The following is a 26,376-nucleotide window of genomic DNA, read 5'->3' on the forward strand; positions in this document are numbered from 1 at the left end:
CATTATTGTGACGACAGCAGCAACAGTTCTCATATACAGTGACGCCCAGCTCTAGATACTTACAGTTCTGTAAGTCTCTGCCTCTTGCTGAAGCTCCCTAAGTTTATTTTCACTTTCTGCAAGAATTGCTTTTTTCTGCAACTCTAGCTCTTCCAGGGCCAAAGATTCTTGCTGTTCTTTTTCTTGGGTGATCTTCAAATAGTCTGACTGACTCTTTTCCTGTGCCAAAAACAATAATACCACCTTAGACCCAGATAAATCTTCACTGTTCCCAAAGCACTTCCACACGAATCATTTCATTTCATCTTCACACTGGCCCTGTGAGGCAGACAGCATCCACCCCCTCTACTCCCCATGCTCTAATCTGCAGAAAGAAGCAGTGTAATTTTTCCAGTGTGGTCTGGCCAATCTTTGCCACAATTACTATTTATATGAAAATTTTTGTTCCAGTAACCCTACTAATGTCTGCTATTTTTTCCATTACTTAAAATACTTTGCAAAACACCACTGAATGTGAAGGGTCACCCAGTCTTCTACACTCATAGTTTGATATTTCAATGTGAGGTCTAGAAACTAGATTGTTACAGGCTGATAAAATTTTGATAAAATTTGCATTACACCATGAAAATTACATTTAAAATCAGAAGATCACTTGTGAATACAAAGATTACATGAAAGAAATAAATCACAACTCTTTCAGAAAACACTGCCACAAGTTGTCAACTCACAGTAAATCTACAGTACAGGGTAGAACCGCCCCCTATGGGTTTCTGAGACTGTAACTCTTTAAGCAGGAAGAAAACCTCATCTTTCTCCTGAGGAGCTGGTAGTGGTTTTGAACTGCTGACCGAATGCATAGTTGCCTACATAACTTATTTTCAATGATTTGGGCTCCCCTATCACTTCATCAAATTCTCAAAAGTTTCTCCTTCGCCTGTCCTTGTGATATATCAATTTTCACATAATTGTTTACTGTTTTGAAAAGAGAATCTCTAGAAAGTACTTTGAACATTTGATGACTTTGAACTCCAATTTTAAAAAGTGAACTTACTTATCTACACCTACTGCTTAGAGTTTACATTGCCAAAAGCAATATTTTCAGTCCCCAACATTCACCATCTGAGAGCTACATTCTGGCAAGGCATGCTGCCTTATGGAAATATTTTGTACCACATTATAAACAGGTCGATGAATATGAAAATGTCAGTTTCTAAAAAATTCATTTTAAACTATTTTAAGCATACGATGTTTAATGTATACTAAATTTTCAATGCACCCTGAGATGCCAATAAAAATAAAAGGGGACTCTCAGTCTACAAGACTTTGACTATCAACTCAAAGATAACTTCTTCAAGAAACTAGGCAGACAAGGAAGCCAGAAGGGCCATGTGTGCTGGTAAATATGTATATACCTTATTCTTTTTATTTGTAATATATCTGAATGTATCAGTTATTATGACACAAGATTAACAAATGTTTTAGTTTCTTTTATTAAAGATCCTTTACCTCAGTATGAAAACCTCATAATACATTAACAAATATTTTTTAGAATGATTCCCTGATTCAGTTATATCCATTTGACTCTGAATTTCTCTACAGTGTTTTTGATTTATGGGCGTATTGGTAGTTCAGTGATAGAATGTTCTCCTTTTATCAGGAAAGCCAAGCTTAATTCCTACTCAATGCATCTTATGCACAGCCACCACTCATCTGCCAGGGGAGGCTTGGGTGTTGTAACAATTGATGCTGAACATCTGTCGGTGGAGCTTCCAGACTAAGACGGGCTAGGGAAAAGGCCAGGTGACCGACTGTGAAAAGTCAGCTAATGAAAAATCTTAGGGATCACAGCAGTCTCTCCAGCAACCAACTGTGGGGACAGCGCATCACCAGGTAGGGTTTACTCTGTTGTACACAGAGCTGTGTGAGTGGGGGTCAGTTAGTCGGCAACTAAAGACATGGTTAATTTTTGTTTTCTTATTTTGGTTCCAAGTACTCTTGTAAACTGCTTTAAATCCCCTCTGGACCAACACAAAATACAAATAGGAACCTATATACAAATAAACTTAATGACAACACCCTAAACCTCTAACCTCACCCAACTGCTATTGCAAGTCCATGTTCCTATTTTCCCCAAAGAGAAGATTGTCAAACTTTGCTAACTCAGTTCAAGGGTCACTGCTATTGGAAAACCTCAGAAACCCATACCTAAATGAGAGTTGATAAAATATTTATGGGAGAAAAGAGATTAAAACAGTACATTTCTCATCCTTTGATACTAGGAGCATTTTAAAATATATATACTATTTTATGGATTTTATGAACACTTCTTATAAAAATAAGCAAACTACATTTTTGGCATTAATGGTAACTTTGTATCTACAATTGAGTAGTTTGTTTTTTTTAAACTCTCACATTATACTATTCTAATAATTCTTTAGTATATTTGCTGCTTCTTTCGTTGTTGTTTTACTTAGTTTGGTCAGTGTTTTATTTTAATTTTTTTAACAACAAATGGATTGAAGATCACCAATGTGATTATTCTACTTAAAATGAAAACTACTTATTTCCATTTTTTTCTTCAATAAAATACATTTTAGAAAAATCTTTCTGAATCTTGAGCTCTGAGTACACTGAGATTAGGAAGGTCTTACACATGCTTCCTGAATTATCTAGTCATTGGTTGGCCATTTCATCAGCCTATCTACTTTCTCCTTAATCATTACTTAGTGTTAGGGTGGGATTGAGAGAGAGGAAAACAAACTGATTAAAACTGGTTGGTTAGTATATTTAGTTTTCATACATAACCAAATAACAAGCTTTGGGGGCCTCTTCCTGGTCTACTTCCAATCCTCTCTGCATTCCCAAAGGTCAAGGCTTCCAGCGGTCCAATCTCAAGTTGAAGGAAGGCTTTGTACTGGTCCATTCTGGTTATGACCCCCACTGAGAATTTGCATTTCCAATCCAAATCACCTGAATCACAATCTCTATTTTAACATGATCCCCGGGCAATGTGTATATCTCGCTCTGGGATATACACATACACACAGGTCTCATATAGCCCTGATTCAGTATATGTTGGGTGAAAAGGCAAATTCTCAGCAGGAGGTCACACCAGGGAGGAAGGGAGGAAGGCAGGGATGAGAGGATAACTATTTTATGAAACTTCACAAAGTTTACCTTTAGCCAAAAAAAAGCATAGATACTTACTAGAGCCACCTTCATTAGCTCCTGAAATTCTCTTTCTTGAGCCTGAAACCTCTTGGTCAGCTCCTGCTCTTTGCTGGCCAGCTCCTTTTCATGAAGCTTCTGTAACTCAGTGATTTGTTCCTCTGAGGATTTCTGATAAGCAATCAAAGGTACAAAATAAAAACACTCAGAGTAAAATATATAGGTCTACAAATGATCCATAAGTACTTTATAACATTTTAGTTATTAACTAATAACTTAAGAAGAAAGCCAAGACATATTCCCCACATACATCAGTCATCAGTTTCAATAATTAAAAGAAAAAGAAGCAATGTTTCACAGCTCATTAAAAAGGAAGGGCTGCAGTAGTCATTCCCAGAAGCTGAAGCCTCTTGTTGGGATAGTTCCTAATTAGGGAGCAGAGGTCACCAGATAGTAAATGAGACCTGGTGGCACAGTGGACAAAACATCAGGCTGCTAACTGCAAGGCGAGTGGTTCAAACCCACACCTGCTCCTCAGGAGAAAGACAAGACTGTCTACTCCTGTAAAGACTTACACCTTCGCAACAAAGCCCACATGGAAGAAGCACACCAGCTTGTGTGATCATGAGGTGTCAACAGGAAGAGGTCAGAAGTTCAAAAAACACGGAACCAAATCAATGTCAAGGGGAGTAGATGTGGAGACTCTAACTCCAACAAGACAACTGGAGAGCCCCTCTCAGAAGTGCCACAGGGAACGGAAGATAAATCCAGGGTGCAGTATGGCACCGATGAACCACATAACTATCCTCTAGTTCTTTAAGATTTCCTCCCCTTACTATTAAGGTCTTTATGTGATATAACTCATTAATCATTTTAGACTTGCATATGTTCATTCGTATATTTAAGATTGCTCAGTACATGATAGTCAAGAGGGTATGGAAAGTGATGGGGGGGAGGGAGTTGATAGCATTGATGATTGTATAACCCCACCTAATGGGATTGAACAACAGAACTGTAAGGGAAAGGTAGATATATATTGGAGTAAGATATATCAATAATAGTATATATTTTTAAAAAGACAGCTTCAGAAACCCTAAGGAGTAGTTCTGTTCTGTCTTCTAGGGTTCATTTGAGTCAAAATGGACTCAACGGCAGTGAGCAGTGGTGTTACAGATAGTAGGGAGTCACGTATATAGTTAGGACACTCAACTGCCAACCAGCTCTTAAAAGCTCTATGGAGCAAAGTTCTACTCTGACACTGATGGTGTGGACATGACTCAGAACAGACTTGTTAGAAATCAGCTACAGATAGTAAAACCTATTATAAAACTAGAGTAGTATATAGGTCATATATAAACCATAAATATACAAACGCATTTGGGGCTCATACTTAATTCTAACCCCAATCTAAGAACAATATGTTCTTATGACATGGCCCGGCCAGAAGATATGGGTGCTAAAGTAAAGTGTGGTGGAGAAATTAGATGGTATCAGCTATCAGAAATAATAGTGTAGTAACCCACCACTATTCACACTGGTATAACCATAATGAATGAGTTCCCCTGAGAGTAGCCATTCTGTAGTGGCCCACATATGGCCACTTTGCCTTTACTCTCTCTCTCTGTAACTGCTGACTCATGAACATTTACTCTGGAAATTGCTGATGTTGCTTGTAAGCCCCCATTTTATTTTTATAAGTTTTCATTTTTTCTTACAGCATGATGCCACCTGCCGTTGTACCCTGTTTATTCCACAGTATAAAACACTTGTTTTTAACCATTCAGAGTCAAGAGTGAATTGAGCATTAGCTGCCTCTTGACCACAGGCCAATAAAGGGTTATTAATTAATCTTGCAGGTAGGTTAAATGATCTCATTCTGGTACTACAATAGCATCTGGGGTCCTAAAGGTTTGTCTCAAAACACAGCAGCCATCTATGTACGGTGTTTACTAAGTTCACATGAAGATGTACACCAGCCTGTGTGATCCGAGGATTACAAATAATAAAAGCCAAACAAAGGAAGAAATAGTATCAGAGCTTAAATTGTGAACACCCAGTTTGCCAAAGGTTATGGATGACAGTAGAAGACAAAAATCCATTTGCCAGGGTCCCAACAAGTCGTCATTGAATCTGCTCTGACCACACTCGAGGGATATGAATAGCCTTGCTATCATACCGAAAAAGCATTGTAAAGTCTATTATAGCAGATGTAGTTAGGTTAAAATGTATTACTCTTATCATTTGATCTCTATTTTGACTCATTTAAAAGTTGTTTCCATTTTTAATGTTTTCTTCTTAGATAGAGGTTTTTCTATGTTTTGTATAGTAATTATTGTGGGGTTTTCTGTTTATTTTCTTTGTATGGTGGTGTATGATATTTCCGTATATGAAATCCGGGTAGGTAGATCTACAGAGACAGTAACTGGATAGGATATGGCAGGGAGGATTGGGGAAATGAGGAGACAAAAAAATAACGAGTACAATTAGAAAATGCTCTGAAATTGTGATGATTACACAAATCTCAACATGATTGAATGATTAAATTGTATGATATGTGAAGTATGTGCCAATAAAACTTTTAAAAAAATCAATCTCTAGCATAATTTTTAAAATTATTGTTTTTACACAATTTCTTTAGGTTTTACTATGCTATTGGTAATGTAACTTTAGATTTGTTGTCAAATTTGTTTCTTTTATTGATGAACTCTAAGATCTCACAGTTTTTCAAGTTTTCTTGTGCAGTGACTAATGTTAACCAAAATTTTGTTTTACTTTTTAAAAACTGCCTAGATTAAGAGTTTTGGGGGGTTATGTCTAGGGTAGTTGGTGGGAAATGAGGAGCTGATAATAATGAGTACAAGAAAGATGAGAATCTTCTGAATTCACTATGGTGATGACTGCATAACTCTTTTTATTATGTTTAAATTACTGAATTGCATGATATGACTTAAATGTCAATAAAATCGTTAAAATAAAAAATTTAAACTAGAGTCATTATAACAGTACAATAACAATGGTCAAAAAAAGCAATGGCACAGTACAAAAATATTTTTCCTTCTGATTTTTAATAAATAATTTATTAAGTTGTTAGGAATCCATGGTGATCTCTTTATTATATCATATAACTAACTTTTAAAATATATATTTAGTCAAACAACTATAGTTAAGGTCTTATAAATCCAATAACTGGTTAAAAAAAACAACATCAATTTCTACTATGTTTAAAGTTCAATTAAAAAAAACTGCAACTCTGAAACCTAAATCTTTAACTGTCTAAATCTAGAATTGACTTTGAACCAAGTTAGCGATGGAAATCCAGTGAGGCATCAGTGAAGGAACAGGATAAAATGGGCTTAGTGTCAGCAAAGGCAAAATGACAAGAAGAAATAAAGACAAAATCCAAAGCAGAAAAACATGGGTAGGGAAGAGATGGGGACAGGGAAGGGTCCTGATAATGAGAGGTTCACATTTCTTAAAGCATGAAAATGTACAGAATTAATAATTAAAAAAAAAACTTTTCCAAAAAGCTAATTTTGAAATTGAGGTCTATTTGTATTTTTTAAAGTGACACCAGTACTAAGTAATAATGAGCTTTTAAAACAATTAGAAAGGGCCAGCCTAGCCCTTCCTTCACTTCCTCCCGCACCTCCTCAGGCACACATTAAGCAGGTGCCTACGTGGTCAGGTTCTGCAGAGAGTATCTGTGGATACAGCGAGGCAGCCCACCTTTAAGGACATAGAACAGAAGCTGTAACACAATGAAGGCACATCTCAATGAGACCCACTAGATAAAAGGCAATGCTTTAATAGCCCAATAAATTATCCATTAAATTCATTTCCATAACCAAAGTTGTTTTTTCTTACTTCCTGAGCATCATGGTCTCAAATAATTATTTTAATTTTTTTTCTATAGCCAATAACTACTAGGAAAACATAAAAAATAAGTTTAAACAGTGCTATAGTTCACTTCAGTCCAGACTTTCTCTTACTCTCATTATGTCCACAACCTCCTGCTTCACCCGACTTAATTCCTGTTGCAGACTGACGCGCTCCTCCTCGCTTGTCTTCTCAATAGCTTTAATTTGTTCGTCCATTTCTGCTTTCATTTTTTTCCGTGCTTCTTCTGTTTTTTGGGCTGCACTCAAAGCTTTTTCAAGTTCCTCAAAAGCTATAATGAAAACAGAAGACAGGGATTGCAAGAAATACAATCTCTGGACCAAGAATTTTACATTCAGGGTATGGGAACTAAAAGAAGCAGTAGCAGGACTAGTGGGGGAGGGGGGCACAAAAACTCCATGGTTTGAGTCAGAGAGATTTCTAAGTTGCTAAATAAATTCACAAGAAAAGTTCAAGCTCATTAAAACCAATTTGTGGTTGAGCACTGGGGTCTGGACATGAACCTAAACTCGGAAGTTGGTGGAGGACATCAAATTCGTTGCCACTGTCCTTATTAATATTAAATTCAAAGAAAAAAATGTCTCTCTGTACAGTATAGTTACTTATCCATTTATTTAGCTATACAGTCCTTGAAACATCCATTTTTAATCATTACCATATATACTCAAGTATAAGCCGATCCAAATATCAGCCAAGGCTCCTAATTTTACCACAAAAACTGCGCTGGAAAACTTGAGTTATACTCGAGTATATATGGTAGGTAGCACTATTATATATTCTAGGAGTCTGGCTGGTACTATAGGTTAGGGACTGGATTGCTAACTGCAAGTGTCAAACACAATAGCCACTCTGTGAGCGAAAGATGAGGCTATATGTTCCCATAGGAGTGGTTCTCAACCTGTGGGTCAAGACCCCTTTGGGGGGTCGAACAATCCTTTCACAGGGGTTACCCGATTCATACGAGTAGCAAAATTACAGTTATGAAGTAGCAACAAAAATAATGTTATGGTTGGGGGTCACCACAAGATGAGGAACGGTATGAAAGGGTCGCGGCATGTGGAAGGTTGAGAACCACTGCTCTAGAGCCGTGAGCCTTGGGAATCTACATGCGGTCTCCAGGAGCAGAACCAACGCTATGGCAATGAGTCTGAGGAGTTTCCTTCTGTTTGTTTCTGAGTCAGAATTGACTGGACGACCATGAATTTTGGTTTACTGTTTCTTCATTAAGGTGTTTTTAACAACACCAATTTTATTATTTAGTAAATCTTGTTTTTAAAACTTAATCATACAAGAATGGATTTTTGAAAAAATGGACTGGTCAAGCAGTGTATCTTAAAATGAAATCTACTATTGCAAACTAGGATAGTTTTCAGTTGGCTACAGAGAAACTTTTGCCTGATACAACAGGGAGTTTTTTGGGTGAGAAAAGTTAAGAGTTTAGGCACTGCAATAAGAATCCTCTAGGCGACAGTAACAAGGTCTTTAAGGAGGCCGACTAACTGACAGAGCACCAAACACAATCAGATAGCAGCTGGGTGAGTGGGTACCAGTATATGTGTGTGAGTATGTATGTATGTATATGTGTGTACATGTGCATAGTCATATGTGCATACCAGCACAGCACGCATGCATGCACACAGGCGTGATGATATAGGGTAAAAATCCTACTACTATTGTCGAGCTAGACCATTTCCTTTAATCACTTACAGAATAGAAACCCCAGACTTTCCTTTACCATATAGATAAAAATGAAGCACCAAGTTCAGTGTGGGTTTTTTATCCTATCATGAAATGTTATGTCCAAGGAAAATTGAATGACATACAAAGCTGAGGTGTGGATAGAATTTTCAGTCCCAGTAGTATACGAAATGTGGGAACTCCAATCTATAGCATCTTAGAAAAAAGGCCTTTTATTAACCACAACTTGGCTGCACTAACAGTGGTGTATGCACAAGAATTATAAACATCTGTTCTACAGCATTTTCTTAACGGCAGATTTCATTAGGTACATTAAAAAAGCATGAGAAAGGCTGAATTCTACTAATGAGTAGGATATACAACATTGCTCCAACATTGAAAAAAAATCTGGAAATCATATATATTTTTATATATTTAACAAGCCTTATAAATCCAAAATGTATTACTCATTTTTTCTGACCAAATGATAGTCTAAATTTCAAAGGAATGTATTACTTAGCTGAAATTATTTTTAGAGATTTTACTTTAAGCATCATTGGTATTATCCTACAAACACTAAGAACATAATCCTGAAATATAAGTACGTTGGAAAATAAAATATATTCTGGGAAATTAAACATTTTGTTTTACTCTGATAATATTTTACTCTAAATTCTAGTGTCCAGTATATAGAAAACACTAACTCCAGCTAGTAACAATAATTTAGTTTCCTCACTTAAAAAATATAATTAGTCAAGTAAAGTGTCTAATCGAATGGAAGAGTTCATACAACAGAATGCTCACAACTTAGTTTGTGCTGACCATTTGAATCTGGGAAAGAAAAAACTGAAAGAAAAAGAAATTACTTGTATTTTGAATGTCTGGGTGTCATTTGAGCATGTTCATTGCTGTTATGACTCAGCCTGTAGAATATGCTTTAGCACTTCTAAAAGCATTCCCAGAAATATCTAAATCAGGCTATGAAGAGCCTTAGACAATTTTTTGACACTTTTCCAACAAAGTAGAGTTAAATTTAAAGCTTTTGTCAATTAAATAGAATAAACAAAACTAGATATCTTCAATACCAAGTGCATTTCCCTTGTTTTTATTGTTTAAAATTGCAGAGTCTGGCACAGCATAAAAATGCATGTAATGCTCCCACTTTCTCAAACTGTAAAAAAAATCCATATTCCAGTATTTCCATTTAGATATAATTTTCAGTGCATAGTTTTTAACCACAGTCAGCAAAATTTTAAATATTCTCTCATTACTCTAGAGTATATAAAACATTTTCCTAATTCACCTGTTTCCAACACATAGGACTGAGGTAGGATAACTCTGATTCCATAATTCTTTTCATCTGAGTTTAATTTTTCTCCATTTTTGTCATCATGTCAGAGAACCTTACAGCTTCAAGTTGTGTTCTTTTAATTCAATATCTTCATTCAAATTCAATTAACCAAGAAATCAAAATTTTCTCTCATATGGTAAAGTCAATATAAATATATAGACCTGAGGGTAGACCTATAAAATCAGATTTAAGGAACAACTAACACCATGCAATACTATTTAAAACTAAGAATGTTGAAGTGGTTCAAAATTATCTGATCAATAATAATAACATCTTACTGAACCAGAATTCCTAAATTACTGATGGCCTCTAACTCTCAACAAAATGTAGTATACATTATACTTCCAAAAGACATACAAAAACTCATTATTGCTTCCCATCTCTACCTTGCTTTAAGGAAATTTCAAGTAACAAAAAGTTAAAACAAAGAGCAGTGAAACAAATTGTTTACGAGGAGTACTCCCAAAAAACAAATGTAGTTCATTCACCTTTTTCCCATGAGATGAGCATCAAGCAACATGCTCTGAGTTAGTACACCCAGTGGTGTCACCTGGGAAGGTTCTTTCTGGTCACAGTGAATTTTTTCATAAAAGCAGTTTCACTCAAACCTCATTTTTTTGTGATGGCTGACTTAAGGGAAAAGAGTACAGCTGTGAAATTTTGTTTACTGCTCGGGAAAAATGCCGCAGAAACTGTTGTGATGTTGAACACAGCTTACAAGGACAGCACTGTGGGAAAAACTCAGATGTAGGGGTGCTTTTCTCATTTCAAAAAGGTGAAATGTTGATTGACTATAAACCTCATTCTGGATGCCTGTCAACTTCCCGAACAGACGAAAATGTCGACTAGTGGTACATTTGGAGTTCGTTCCACCAGGTCAGACTGTAATCAAGCTTTCTATTTATAGGTTTAAAAAAGATTGCATAATAGTGTGTGACCAAAAAATGGGACTGCTTTATGGCAGATGGGGGACTGGTTTTGCCACCACAATAATGTACCTGCTCACGCAGACATCTCAGTGCACCAATTTTTGGTAAAAAACAGCATGCCTCTTTTGTCCCACAGACCTTACTCACCTGACCTCACTCCATGCAACTTCTTTTTGTTCCCGTAAATGAAGAGGGACATGAAAGGACAATAAGTTGACGACACAGAAAAGGTAAAGAAAAAATGAGGGAAGTGCTGTCAGCCATCCAAATAGATGAGTTTGAAAAATGTTTCCAAGAATGGAATCACAGATTGACAAATGTATTAAGTGTAGTGGAGAGTACTTTGAAGGTAAGAAGGTTGTTTTGTAAAAAAATAAATAAATACGTAGCTTTTGTTGGGGGAGAGTGAATTCTGGGGTTTTAGGGGTACCCCCCCTCGTATATCCACATATAGCAACCAATTTCCAACTCATTTTGGATTCTATATTCTATACAAAGTCATTTTCTTACAGGAAGTCTGCCTCCAAAAGTGAGCCCCATTTGAATGTTTAGGAAGCATACTGAGTTTAGTTGCTAAGCAGAAATAAACTTACCTCTGGTTTTGAAATCGCCAAGCACCGTAAAGTGGTATCCAAAGCCTGTAATATTCTAAATGTGAATTCCTCACTCTTTGCAAAGTACATCTATGCTAGAACTTCAGTGTAAATATTAAAGATGTTCTGAATGTCTGCATAATTAATCTCTCAATGACCAACTGAGGATCTGTGGAGGGCAATGAGCGTGCATCAGCCACAGCTGAGAAGACTTCAGCCAACATGCAAGATTATGCAGAAAACCACGGACAAAACACATAACAGGAAGCCTAAGCATGAACTACGAACTGCTACCGCATATTGCAAGAACACATGTGTTCTTCCAAAGCAAAATTCAATGTATCTCAGGCAATTTTTACTTAAAAGAGAAATAAGATAGATAACATCACAAAACCTTGAAAATATATCTAAGAACAAACTATGAATCTTAAGACTGGTTCTCTGTCAGTTAAGTAAATCACCCCAGGCAGGCCTTTGTTACCCCTCACTTTTCATTCAGACTCACTTACATCATAAAACGGACAAATAGTCACTCCAAGAGTTAGATCAGAAAGGGTGGTGTTCTATAGCTTAAAAGTCAAACCAAACAGTCATCCTCAAATATTTATTGGATGTTTATCATCATATGCCAGACATTGGGTGGCATAAAGAAATCCTCACAAAAAGGCAGTTGAAGTTGTAAAGGGAGGCAGAGTCAAGAACCAAGGCTTAGGAAAATCTAGGAAGAATATGGAATTTGCTTTTGCCACCCCATTACTTTCCCCCTCCTCATTCTCAGCATCCTTACCAATCCAACTAACAAAGGAGGCTCTGACTAGTAGCCCAGTCTCGTTGAGCTGACCTAGATAACGTTTACCACTGTTACACTAAGAAGACCCACCTCTAGGGCCACTAGGAATAAAAAAGATGCCGAAGCGGGGAAAGGCTGCTAATGTCCAGTCAATGGTATCGAGAATGAATTTATGTTTTCATCCCATGGATTAAAAACTGCTAAAAACATAGGTAGTGCTACAAAATTAAAGAAATTCAAATCACAGAAAAAGCAACAAAAGAATTCCCATTCAATCAAAACACCTTTTCTGTGAATAAAACGTCTAAAGCAGAAGTTCTCAAAGTGCAGTCCAAAGATCCTGGGGATCTAGAGACCCTTTCAGGGTGTCTGCCAGGTCTTCTCCAGGACAAATACCTATCTGCACGAGGTGAGATTGTCTTCACGTGTTCCAAACAAAATAACATCACAACAGATTGAATGCAGAAGCAGGCATGAACATTTAGCTTTACCTATCTCATTACATCAACCAGTGAGATAGGTAAAAATGTAAAACAATGATGCTCTTCAGTATTTTGTTTGTTTTGGAAAATGTAGGTATTTCACATTAAAATGTTATTTATACTAGCATGTAAGGGACTTGTGACTGCTATTTCAAATGAATCAAACAAAAAGTTTAAAGCTTGTTTTAATTTTTAATACTATAAATTATTAATACATATAATGCACACAAGCGAGAATTCTTTGGCATTTCAATACATTTTAAGAGAGTAAAGAGTTCCCTGCAATCAAAAACTCTGGAGACCACTGTGGTGTCTTGGTGGCAATGTCAAGTAAGCATCGAGCTGCTAACCAAAAGATCACTGGTTCAAGCCTACCAGCAGCTCTGCTGAAAAAAGTTGACGCTATTTAGTCCTGGATGATTTATAGCCTTGGATTCCCAAATAAAGGTGCAATGAGTAAGAGTGACTTTAGGGAGTACGATTTTTTTTTTTCTTTCAGTTTGTGCTTAGATATAGAAAAACAAACGGCTCAAGTACAAAGAAAATGTTTTGAAAATGATGATGGAAACAAATGTACAAATGTGTTTGACACAATGGATGGATGTATGGATTGTGATAAGAGTTGTACAAGCCCCCAATAAAATGATTTAAAAAAAAAAAAAGAAAAACAATATACCACCACCACCCAGTGGCATATACCAGGTAGTGCAATGCTTATGTATAAATTTGGGCCTTCAAAAATTTAGCAATTATGTTTGCAATGGAAATTCCATTTTAAAACTATTTTCCAAAGTAGATAACAAGAATCACCTTCTAGATATACTAAGCTTTAACATTTAAAACATTTACAGTTATGTCAAAAATGTCGTTACTTACATTAACCATGAAAGCTATCAAATATCTTGAGACTATCAAGTTGATCTTAAAAAACATTAGGTGAAATCTAAGTGAATTTAATTAAGTATGATCCTATAGTTAAGAAATGTGCTCCTCTACTTGCTGATGTTTTCCAATCACAGTGACATTGCTGTGGACAGAAATAAATCCATAACAACATAGAAAAACCCAACAAAACAACTAGCTATAAATGTGACTATTACATCAATTCCTACATTCAGTAAAAATTTCATTCCATTTAAAGTAATGAATTTGTCCACCAGACAGTTTATCTAGCACAGCATTCTTAAATTGTTTTTTCACTCTTATTTTAAACTGCCTGAGAAACATGAAATTTTCTTGGTAAAGCACAGCCTAGGTACTTGTGATAAGAAGAAACAGCCCTTACCCCAGTCCTGTTCGTACAAGGCTTGGGAAAGGCACCGTGATTCACTTATTGGCATGTGTGGATGCACAAAAATAAGATGTTTTATGAGACTTAAGACTACAGAAAAACTCCGTTATACATAAACTATCAACAACTAACAAAGCGCTAAAATACATAAGTGATTTGGTCTTGTTTTATAGAAATATGCATAAACTTTATACATTATTTAAATACATAAATTCTCTTGAGGGCTCCTTTAAACCTCAGATAAGTATGTCCCACTGAAAGTCCTTGATATATCAGACCTATACGTTACAAAGGAATAAAAAATGTATTTCCTGCACAAACACAACATGGCCATAAAAAAACAAAGAATGTTATAAGTTAATCCAAGTTTTTAAATGCAGCCACTCATACAAACCAGATAGTATCAGCAAAGACGGGGTTTATAAGAATTAGTGCACTCCAGAAATGTGCCTAATTCAAACAGAATAATGTATTTATTCATTTTGCGTAAGTAGAGCCAGGGGCATTCTAGTAGGGCAGGGGAGATATGGGTTCTTATTTTTTGTTGTTTGCATTGGCTATATTTAAATAACTTAAAAGTCACTAACAAAAAAAGAGACCATGGGTAAGAATTTATTTTGAGACGACAATCAAAGATATGAAAAAAGCTATTTCACAGAGTTGTCAAAGTATTCGTTATAGCAAAAATAAAAAATAATTTCGATGTTGACCAACAGGGAAATGGTTAAGTAAATGATGTGCATGCACTTTGACACAGCCGTTAAAATGTTAGTGCTTTAACAACATGTAAGAATACTAACATAATGCTACATGGGGGGGCGGGCAGCATACCAAATTGCACGTACAACATGATTACCATAATGTAAAACTGATGATTGGAAAAAAACTAGTAAGAATGTACTGAAACTATGTGACATGTTTTCATTTTCTCTGCTTTCCAATTTTGAGGGCACTTTTTCTTTCCCTCTTTTCTTTAAAGACACTTGTGGAAAAATTCCATAGCATTAATATTCTCATTAGTGCTGCATTGAGGATGAGGGTGTCTGTTACTAGAAGGATGTCTGTTCCTAGACAGGTAGTTACATAGTACCTAGCCCATGAAACAGAGCATTCTGCTTAAAACTGAAATCACCAGACTGCTCTAAAATCTGGTTACTGGAAAATATGACAATTTGTGCATATTTATAAGTAAATACCTAGAAAGGAATACTATGAATAGTTACAGTGAAGTTTTTGTAACAAACATTTACTTTTTGATCTTCTTTATCCACTAAAATAATGTTAACAAAATCAAAAATGTTATAGTATCTCACTTTAAAAAAATGCCTAATATGTATACACACTAGACAGAAAAGTATTCAAGTGCCATGGGTTGATACAGTATTCTGAGCAAGCATGCATCCATGTTCAGTCTCATTCTGTATTTTATTATAAAATTATGCTTTCTAAACTAGAAATATTCAGATGTCCTTTGTCCTTCAACATATGGTAGGTATCAGCTCATCTAGAGAAGCTATGAGGAACAGTGCAATATATTATTTTCCAAGGGTTGCAGTGAGGAATGTACTGGAGCCACTTCTGTGGTCCAGAATAAGCAAGCCAAAGGAAGAAGCTATTTGTCTGCTAATATCCACATGTCAAGAAATACTAACAACATTGGAGCTAAAGTTTTTACAGTTGAAAATTCCTCAGGAGAGTGCATAACCTTTGATAATTGTTTTATGTCGATACATTTACTTTTATAACTCCTATTGACTGCAAGCTTTAAGGGTGTTAATGTTTCCTCTTCAACCATCATTTTGTTTCCTTACGTATCCTTACGTTTCTAACCTGGGAATTTTAAATCTAATTTTTCTAAAAAGACAAATATTTAACAAAGCAATTGAATCCTCTTAAAGCTAGATGTTGTTCGGAGAGTATTAATGGAAATCCTACTTTCCTGACATTGACCTTTACTTATTTGTAGTACTACTCTTGGATTTTTTCTTACTTGGTTATATGTATAACAGCTGTTTAGTTACCATTTTGTATTGAAACAGCTCTGCTTAGATGCAACACCATTTGGTAAATGAAGCCATGTACAAAACTATTTTCCAGTTTAGGCTTAAAATGCACTATCTTCACTGTGCAACTAGTCTGTTGCAATTTCTATCATCTCTCTTATAATTATGACTACAGGTATATATTTTTAATTAATTAATTTTATTTTTTTGTTTTCTTTTTTATTATTAATCATTTTATTGGGGTGCTCTTACAATCTTATAGCAATCAATTAAGCACATCTGTACATATGTTGCCATCAACATTTCCAAAACATTTTCTTTCTACTTGGGCCCTTGGTATCAGCTTCTTCTCTTTTCTCCGCTCACAACAGGTAAAATTTTTTAAAGTATCTATGAAAGCACTCATAACCATATGGTCCAGTGACTTTCAAAAAAAAGTAGTTATTAAATAATAAGTATTATTTTTCTTGTAACATTTATTGGTTTGTAAGAATATTTTAAGAGTATTAATAGAAATGATTTTGAATGCGTAGGCTATTAAATATGTATGAAATATAGTATTAGGTCAATCACAGTTAAAGACCAAATACGTAACTTCTTTATTTTGGAGAAGAAAGGAAACGAAAGCTGACCTACTAAGATTTGACTGAATTCGTTATCTGGAAAGATTTTACCGTGCATGTGAATTAACTGTTTATTTTATCTAATTTTTAATCATATACTCTTTTAACATGGCATTTACTCATGGGTTTCTAATTCCTCACAAGGTATACTCCAATTTGAAAAGGAAACTTAATCCCCCCCAACATCAGTCAACAAAAGCAGGCCTCCAAATGGAAAGACTTGATCTGCGAGGCTGATACCATCCATCCGGTCTCTTTCCCGAAACCCCGGTTCAACAGTGTCTCCCGCTCTCAAACTGTGCCAACTAAGTCTTGGAATACTATATTCTGAAAGATGTGATCAACTCTCTCTGAGGGGAAATCTTCTTAGGTTTGCTGAAAACAAATTAACTAAGCTCCCCAACCATTTTATCAATATAAATAACAACTGCAAGGAAACAGGGAGATACTTACAAGTACCAGACCTATTATCATCCTAACATCTTACGATCTGGTTTATAAAATCATTTCTGAAACAGCATTCCTGAAATCACATCTCACCATAGTCAAAGACTTTTTCAAAATCTTCATCCTCTACCTCTCCAACGTCTTAAAACAGTGATTTAAAAAAAATTAGCCTAGCTATCTGTAATTCCTAGGACATCTTAGGTAACTTCTTCCCCCCACCTCCCCCCTCCACTCTGCATGTAGTTCTCTCTGTCAAATTGAAGATTCCTATAGTTAAGAGATCAGACTATAAAATCAAGATGCCTGAATTCATGTGTTCCCTTTTTCTGTGCGTACAAGTAAGCAAGTTACTTAACTTCTATGTTTTTAGGATTTCTCGCTTATACAATAGGGATAATCATACATAGTACTTATCTCACAAAATGTTGATAATGAACTGTAAGTAAACAAGTAAGTACAACTAAACCACTTTTATAGTGCCTTGCATAAAGCAAATGCTATTTAAGTGTTGGATAGGTGGAATATACTTGACAGCGATGATGGGGGTTGCAATCGGAAGCCTGTTGCTGTCGAGTCAGTTCAAAGTATTCAGTAAGAATTTCACATATTTGGCTTAGTAGGTGCTGCCACTACTGCTACTATCATTACTAGTAATCAATGAGAAAGTAATATTGGGAGAAAGCAGCTTCTCTTATGAATGAACCCGTAGGCTTTGGGTCTAATGAATAATTTCTGAGAGAGTCTCCAATTTCTTATTCCCAAAGTTCACAATCAGCTCAAGTATGTAAGCAAACTCATCACCCCTCACATTCCAACACTCAACTTTCCACTTAGAGTTCCTATTCCAACTTTATAATTATTGACAAGAACATCATTCATTCAGTCTCTAAAGCATAAAACCTTGAGATCACATTAGATACTGACTTCTCCAAGTTGATCAGATACCAAATTCTGGAGTTTCTATCCTTCGGTTCCTTCCAGGATCCCATCCTTGTCAAAGTTGTTAAAGCTCTCAGCACCTCAAACTTGGGTTGCTGTCTTTGCTTCCAAGTTCAACTTCCCATTTCATTTCTTTCTTTTCAAAACAATAGATTCCATCACATCATGCTTTCCTGGTTTCTTGTCTATTAAACTCTGAACTCAGCTAACCACGTTAGAGGAATGGTTAGTTCCTTTGTGATCCTACTTCATTTGCCACTTCAACAAGGAAGATTTTGGGTTGCTTCATACACTCACTCTGGTGTCTGTCTGTACCTACTAATGGTTTCGTAAATTCTAAAAGGTGTGCTGCTCTATCTCTCTGCTAAAATGTATTCTACATTCCTTGTTTGAGGCCTTCCTCAAGATTCACATCCTTAATGGCATGGAGGCATCATGCTCTTTCCTCTTTCTGATATTTTCCCCTTCCTAGCATAACACAGTAGTGCCTTTACTATAATTTATAAGACCTATAATTTATAACTTACCCCTTACTGTGTCAAAACATAACGCTGGTCAATTTAACACTGACTAGTGTGTTCCCTTTTATCTTATACTTTCTGTTTGCTGAACAGCATCTACAAAGTAGCACTTGCTAAATGAGTTAGCATGCTGTCACTTAATTGGAGAATTTTTAAATTATAAATACACAGTCAGCAAAGTTTTTTCTGTAAAGAGCCAGGTAGAATATTTTAGGCTTTGCAGGTCACATACAATCTGTCACATCTTCTTCTTTTCTTTTTTCTTCAACTATTTAAAACAGAGCAAAAGTCATTCTTAGATTGAAGGTTACATATAAACAAACTTTGGTCCAAAGGCCATAGTTTACCATACTATGCATGGCTCCTCTAAAGAGTAGTTCAGTGTTTTATAAAGGGTCTTATAAGGGGTTTTAATTTTATAAAATTAAAATAATTTTTTAAAAACTGCTCAAGCATTTAAAATGTCTTTTGCACTTCAACATAAAACAGTAACTCCTGAATTCTTACCAGCTCTCTCAGACTTTTCTTTCTGTTCCCTTAATTCCTCTCCCTGGGTAGTCATCTGTTTGATACGAGTTCGAAGTTGAGCAATTTCTTCTTCTTTCATCTCCAGGGTTTCATGCATCTGCCGTTTTGTCTCTGCTATCACCGTTCCCTGAGCAAAAGTGCAGGCTCCATCAGGGTTTGCATGACAAACTGTATCACTGACATCACATGGCCAACTTATTTTAAAAGGCAGAAAACACATACTGCTTACTAAATACAGTATTAAGAATGATTTCAATATTTCACAAACTGTGCTCTGCTCTTCATTCTATAGTAGCTCTGGTTTTTTTTGGCATAGTAGCATAGATTTTATAAAATTAAAGGGTAATAGTTTATAACATGTTTTGGTTAAAAGGTTCATTTTGTAATTCTGTAATAAATGTACTATAATATTCCTTACCTTACTAAACCGTTTATAAAGAATGAAATGTAATATTTTATACTTGGCTCAAGGCCAACATAAACAAATTCATCAGCACAGTGACATGGGGATAGCCTCAGGGGCTTGGGATGTACCAAGGCTGTGGTACTGTTCCACCTGGCTCCTCTCTTCTCGGTGACAGTCTCTAGTCAGCACTACTGCCTTACTAATAAGGCCAATGAAATCTCCCTACTCCAATCTGCTAGTTGATAATGTCCTTAGCTCTCTCCGGATGATTTGAACTAGAAATAAAGAGTACCGGTGGGTGAGGGAGACTATATTTTATACATTAAATCAGTCATTTTGGGACTAATGAAAAAAAATCAATGATTCTACCAGTCTCTTAAAAAGGTATTTAGGCTTTATGACAACTATTTAATGCCTTTAAGAAGCTTATTTTGTGAATTTAAGAAGGATTTTATCTTATGTCCAGCATTTGTGGACCCTTGCTTTAATGTCTGACTCTTCCAGATAGCTAAAATTGCTAAATAACATCCAGGAAAACAGGACATTGTTAGCATTTTAAAACAAGCCCATGGGCCTTCAATCTCTCCAACAAACAAATTATAAGGGGGAAAAAAGAGAAAGAAAAGACAGTTGAACCTACAGATTAAAAGAAGAGCCTAATTACAATGAAAAAGCTTTTTTTGGATCCTGATTCAGACAAAGGAAAAAAGTGAGAGAGAGGGACGAGAGAAAGACAATAGGGAAGATCTGAAACTGACTAGATACTAGAACATGTTATAGAACTCTTGTTCAATTTTAGCTATGGCATGATAATGTGGTTATGTTTTGTTTCATTTTTAAGTCTATTGAAATACTTAAGGAGAAATTATTCAATTTCTTGGATTTATTCTAAAACAATCCTGGTTTGAGAAGAAAATAATGGGTCTGAGGATATATTAATGGAACAAGATAGGCTATAAGATGCTAACTATTGAAGCGGAGTGATAAGCTCACAATAATTCATTGTACCAACTTCTTCTATTTTTGTAGATATTTAAAGTTTTCTATAAGAAAACATTTCAAATGGGCTTTTAAAAATTTTATAGAGTAACAAACAAACAAGTATAAATAAATATATATATAGAGAGAGAATTTTAAAATTGCCAATAGTTCATTTTAATAAGAAGATAACTCTGACACACTCCTAACTGCAAGGCCACTTGGAGCACCACAGTAAAAAGCAGTACATTATAGGAAATGGTGGAGGGACTGGAACCACCTGGCAGCTGCTGAGAACTGGGGGCTGAAAGACAGGGATTTGAAACTGTTCGCTGGTGAATTTTTCAGTTGTCTTTGCTGCCATAGCTAAAGCTGCTGCCCCAACTCTAAATTGTCAAGGGTAAAACTCATCCTTTGCTCAATCTTCCAATTTCCAATCTCTAAAGAGCTGAAATTTCATTGACAGAGACTTCTGTTTATGCTAATAAACACATGATCATTTCTTTACTTTTTAGACAAGTTATTTGAGCGCTGTTGTGTTTCTATTATATTTGAAAGAACAATTACCGTTTGCATTCAACATGCCTTGACTTTTCTCTGAAAAGTAAAAATGCACTATACATATGAATTCTTTGTAGAAGTTATTTTAATCTATAAATCTAACCAGGATTTTAAAGTCAGAAAACCAGCCTCACATGATACAAAACTAATGTTAACAGTTATGTAAATCTAGAAATTAATCATAAAGATTTTTCATGGAAGCAGCTGCAGTAATTTTGGGAAGCAGAAGCTTAAATGCTTCCAACTGTCTTCAAAAGTAAAATTTTAGGCCCCCTGACAATTTGTAGTATCATAAATCTTTTTTGCTTTTTTTACCTTATCTTGTTCAAGCTGTTCAATTAAGTTCTTTGCATCACGCAACTGAGTGATAAGTTTAGTCTTCTCAGCCATATGAAGCTCCTAAAAAGATTTTAAAAATTCATTTCCATCTCTAGCAATACTTCTGCTCTTATGAGAACTCTAAACATTTTGTCTAATTTAGATAGTCTTTAGTCTATTATGGAGAAAAGATAGTTCTTAGTCTATTATAAGAGAAAAATACACAGAAAGTTTCAAAAGTATGGTAAATGTTCTGAAGAAAAGAAGCTCATTGATGGGGGAGAAGGGGAGTCTGTATGATTTTTTTTAATGAAATCCAGCACAGAGAAATTAACTAGAAGTTTCTTACGGTTATGGCAGGGGAGGTTGGGGGTAAATGAGGCGCTTATAACAATGAGTACAAAAATGAAGAAAATGGTCTCAAGTTGACTGCGATGATGATTGTACAACTTAATATACTCAAAACAGTGAATTGTAAGATACATGAATTAAGTGTCACTAAACCTGTTTAAAAAAAGAATAGAAAAGATGCCCAGAGCACTCTGCAGCCCAAATGAGGGCATGTGCTCAATCATCTATGAAGGAATGGTGGGGGGGTGGGGGTGTCGGCCAGGGGCAATGCTGAGCCCCTGTGTCTCTACATCTGCGGGGCTTAACAAGTTAGAAAAAACTCATTCACAGGTTTACCTTCATCTTTTCTAGTTCCTGAAGCCTTTCCTCTAGTTGTTCTTGCAGTGCTTCTTTTTCATTGGTTAACAGTGTACACTTTTCCTTATGTGACTGGATTGTTTCCTTACAACGCTGAAGGAGATTCTCTTGACGCTTAACTCTTTGCTGAAGTGTTTCCAGTGTTTTAGAAGAAGCTCCATCTCCCCCTACTAACAACAAAGCAGCATAAGTGGAGGCAGTTGGAAAGGAAAGGAGGCCTCCCTGAGAACAGCCGGTAGTACACAGGAGGCTATGGTATGGCAGCACTTTCCACCACTCCCCCAGCACAGCGAGAGAAGAGGGCACCCTTCCAGACCTCTGCTTTCTCACCATTTATTTTACTATCTGAAGAAGCAGAGTTGTGAGCTCACCTCTTCAGAGGTTCACTGCCATCCCCAAATGCAAACAACACTCAGGAGCTGGCTAACACTAGCCTACTGAATTCAAATCCCTAAAAGAGAATGTGATATCCAACCTTTGTCATTCAAATGCACCCCTAAGGGTCTTACACCAAATGAAGTAAGGAAGTGTTCCTTTCAACCACACCAATCCTTTCAGGAGAGAAGTACTGATAACTTTCCTTTTCTCTTTACATCATTTAAGAGTAATGCTTTCATTCCCCAAGGGACTTTCAGGATCCTTTATAGAACAGCTGCTTAGGTAGCTAGCTAGCTGCCAAGCTCATTACTCTGACTCTGGCTGGGCTATATATTCACTACAAATCTTAGAAAAAGAGATTGGAGGGAGGGGGCTGATGAGAATTTTACTGAATTTGTACCTCAAAACCTCGAGGGACAGGCGGACCACTACAGTTGACTTTTAACAAAATTTAAACATTCTTTCTTTTCTAATTAATGGACAAATATTAGCGTAAATATAAGGGGGTTTTAAAAAGCTTGTGGGAAAATTGGAATTAAAAACAATGAACTTTTTGAAGCCTCCTTGTATAGCAGTGGTTCTCAACCTTCCTAATGCCGCGACCCTTTCATACAGTTCCTCATGTTGTGGTGACCCCCCCAACCATAAAATTATTTTCGTTCCTACTTCATAACTGTAATTTTACTACTGTTATGAATCTGGCGACCCCTGTGAAATGGTTGTTTGACCCCAAAGGGGTCGCAACCCCCAGGTTGAAAACTGCTGTTGTACAGGATCCTTTAAATGTAGAAATGCGTATGTCATATTACTTACCAACTAAAATAGCCAAATTATTAAAAATAGCATTTTCAATCATCTTGGACACAGCAAATGAATTTCAACTACAATGAAAATGTGGTATTACTTACAGACTGTAAAGCAGTCTTAAAACAGTTACTTAGAAGAGATTATTTTAATTAACATTTGTATTTGTAGATATGTGAGCAGATAATAATATAGAATCAATATGTTCTAGATTTAGTGAGGGGAAAAAACAAAAACCAGTTACTTAGTTACTTTATCCTGAATAACAACAAAGAACTGAAAAACAACATTTTTCTGGAAAAGTTATGCTCAAGGGCACAGTATTTTTCTACCAGCCAAAGTCCATCAGCACAAGCCCTCGCCTCTCTGGCTTCCTACGTTACTGCTGACAAGATGACACTTACCTACTGGCTCCACATTATGCTCAGCATTCTCTTCTTTGGTGAGTCCATCGGGCTGCGACTCCATCTGGGGCAGTGGTTTAGGTAACTCAGCATTCAATGGGCCATTTTGCAATCGATGTTTTAGCAGAGAAACCTAGAGAAGATGTACTGTTCGTCAGAAAAAAATCATGATAAACTGTGGCACTGGGACAGTGGTGCTTTCCTTAAACAAAGGTAACAGCGTAAATTAGGTCATTTTTGCTATGGGGGAGAGGGGGAGGGAGGGGGACTGGGGTGGGAATGAAGTTTATTCCCTAAGGAACTGGTTTTTATAGTTGCTTTTATCTATTATATAACTGCCAAAAGACACAATAAATCAAAAGTTATATACTTAAAGTTAACTGAGAAAAGACAGCTATAAAAATAGGTCATATTTGGCTATGATTTTGAACCTATTAAATAACATCAAAATTCTTCTAATTTTTTTATCCAAAAATTCCTTTACCTGAGTCTGAAGAACACTGATATACTGATCTTTCTCCTCTAACGATGCATCAAACTCCTCTTGGAGATGTTTCTTTGCTTGTTGGTCCATTTGAAGCTCCTAAAACAAAAATTAAATAAAAAAAACACACAGAAACTTAAAATTTTCAAAGTTTAAGAACAGGATCAATACCAGATATGCATTTATCTTAAGATACACTTTTAAGAGCTATAATTAGGAAATAAATAGTACCTAAAATATTTTTTTTAAAGAGATAATTTTGTTCTTTAAGGAATATGAAGACTCAAGAAAGGTATTATTTTTGAAGCTCCGGTTTCTGTTGAGCTGATAATAATGTGGAGAAAATAAAAAATTAATCACATGTAAGACAAAAACTTTATCCAACTTGAGACTTATCACTATTTTATATTCTCAGTTGTTATAAACAGACAGTAATAGCTGAAATCACAAGCTTCCTCATCTGTAAAATGAACAAGCTGAGCTAGGTGATCTCCGAACAATAAAATTTCAAGTTCCTGAAATTACCTGAAGACTTTCTTTATGTCATTAATGAGTTCTCCTAAGTAAAACCAATGAGCTTCACTTCTCTGTTAGACTAAGCACCTCTGCTAGTCTATACCTACTTCGTCTACAGGGTCACTTAAACTCCAGAATTGACTCAATGGTGATGGAATTTTTGGTGATAGGGTTAATTCCTGAGGCACCTGAATTCCAGGGCTTCAGGGATCTTGGATATCTATTTCTCGCTTACAGTTCCTTACTGCCCCCCTTCACTGATTCTACTGGAATCCATCCCTACAAGTTCAGTCCTTTGCCCTCTCTGCTTCTAACTACATGCACTTCAGAATCTGTCAAAAGCCTCACTGCCATCAAGTAGATGCTGACTCACAACAAGACCATAGGACAAAGTAGTGTAACTATCTCTGTGAGTGTCCCGTAACTCTTCATGGGAGTACAAAGCCCCAGAGCTGCTGGTGGTTTTCAATTGCTGACCTTGCAAAGTACAGCCCAGCATGTAACCACTATGCCACAGAGATTCCTACCTTTTTCAGAATACTAAAGATTAATAACCACAGTTCACTAGATATCCCATTAAAATTCCAGTTTTCCCAAGATTCCAACCTTTCGAATTGCCACACTTCAAAATACTCAAATTCCCATTTTACTCATCTTTGTTGAACCCTGAATGTAATTAAATCCTTTTATCATTTTCTCTTCAATGGTTAAGTCCTCTTCCCACAACCAAAATCACACCCTAGACCGATAGTTTTAGAGGACTAATTTCGTTCAACAGCCTTCTAGAGAGATTTCTTACCTCAATTATTTCTCTCCTTCAGTCAGTCTCCCACACACTTGCTAGAACAAGTTTCATCAACAATATTTTCAAGGATTTACAGCAACTCCCTCTTCTTATATGGCTTCAAATGTCTTCTCAAATGCCTGAAGGTCTAGCTCTAGCTGTCCTCTCCTCCACACCCATGCTGCCCATGATGTCTAGGCCCATTCTGTACTGCATCCCCCACGAAAGACACCTAGACAGACAGACAGACACACACACACACACACACACACACACACACACACACACACACACACACGGCTGCCCATGATGTCTAGACCCATTCTGTACTGCGTCCCCCACTAAAGACCCTGGACTCACACACACACATACACACACGCTGCCCATGATGTCTAGACCCATTCTGTACTGCATCCCCCACTAAAGACCCTGGACAGACACACACACACACGCTGCCCATGATGTCTAGGCCCATTCTGTACTGCATCCTCCACTAAAGACACCTGGACACACAGACACGCTGCCCATGATGTCTAGGCCCATTCTGTACTGTGTCCCCCACTAAAGACCATGGACACAAACACACACACACACACACACATACATACACACACCGCTGCCCATGATGTTTAGGCACATTCTGTACTGTATCCTCCACTAAAGACATCTAGACTCACACACACACACACACACACACACACGCTGCCCTGATGTCTAGGCCCATTCTGTACTGCATCCCCCACTAAAGACACCTGAACTCTCTCTCTCTCTCTCTCTCTCTCTCTCTCTCTCTCTC

General features: G+C 36.4%; 1 protein-coding gene across 6 annotated transcripts in view; it reads right to left on the reverse strand.

The window, feature by feature from the left end:
• Window positions 1–26,376, reverse strand: part of GOLGA4 (golgin A4) — a 136,023-nt gene that overhangs the window by 51,085 nt on the left and 58,562 nt on the right. For 5 of the 6 annotated variants that reach the window (XM_045297510.1, XM_045297509.1, XM_045297508.1 and 2 more), the window contains 8 exons: window positions 24,281–24,379; window positions 23,797–23,929; window positions 22,190–22,380; window positions 21,500–21,583; window positions 19,219–19,366; window positions 7,158–7,336; window positions 3,208–3,339; window positions 64–219 (listed from right to left, as the gene is read on the reverse strand). In XM_045297510.1, coding sequence (XP_045153445.1) covers window positions 64–219; window positions 3,208–3,339; window positions 7,158–7,336; window positions 19,219–19,366; window positions 21,500–21,583; window positions 22,190–22,380; window positions 23,797–23,929; window positions 24,281–24,379 — 1,122 coding nt within the window. The remainder of the gene's footprint in view (window positions 1–63; window positions 220–3,207; window positions 3,340–7,157; window positions 7,337–19,218; window positions 19,367–21,499; window positions 21,584–22,189; window positions 22,381–23,796; window positions 23,930–24,280; window positions 24,380–26,376) is intronic. The other variant, XM_045297507.1, reaches the window with a different exon arrangement.

Source organism: Echinops telfairi, unplaced genomic scaffold (genome assembly GCF_000313985.2).
Source record: "Echinops telfairi isolate 266 unplaced genomic scaffold, ASM31398v2 ScPeMD7_7420;HRSCAF=8458, whole genome shotgun sequence".
Taxonomy (NCBI): Eukaryota; Metazoa; Chordata; class Mammalia; order Afrosoricida; family Tenrecidae; genus Echinops; species Echinops telfairi.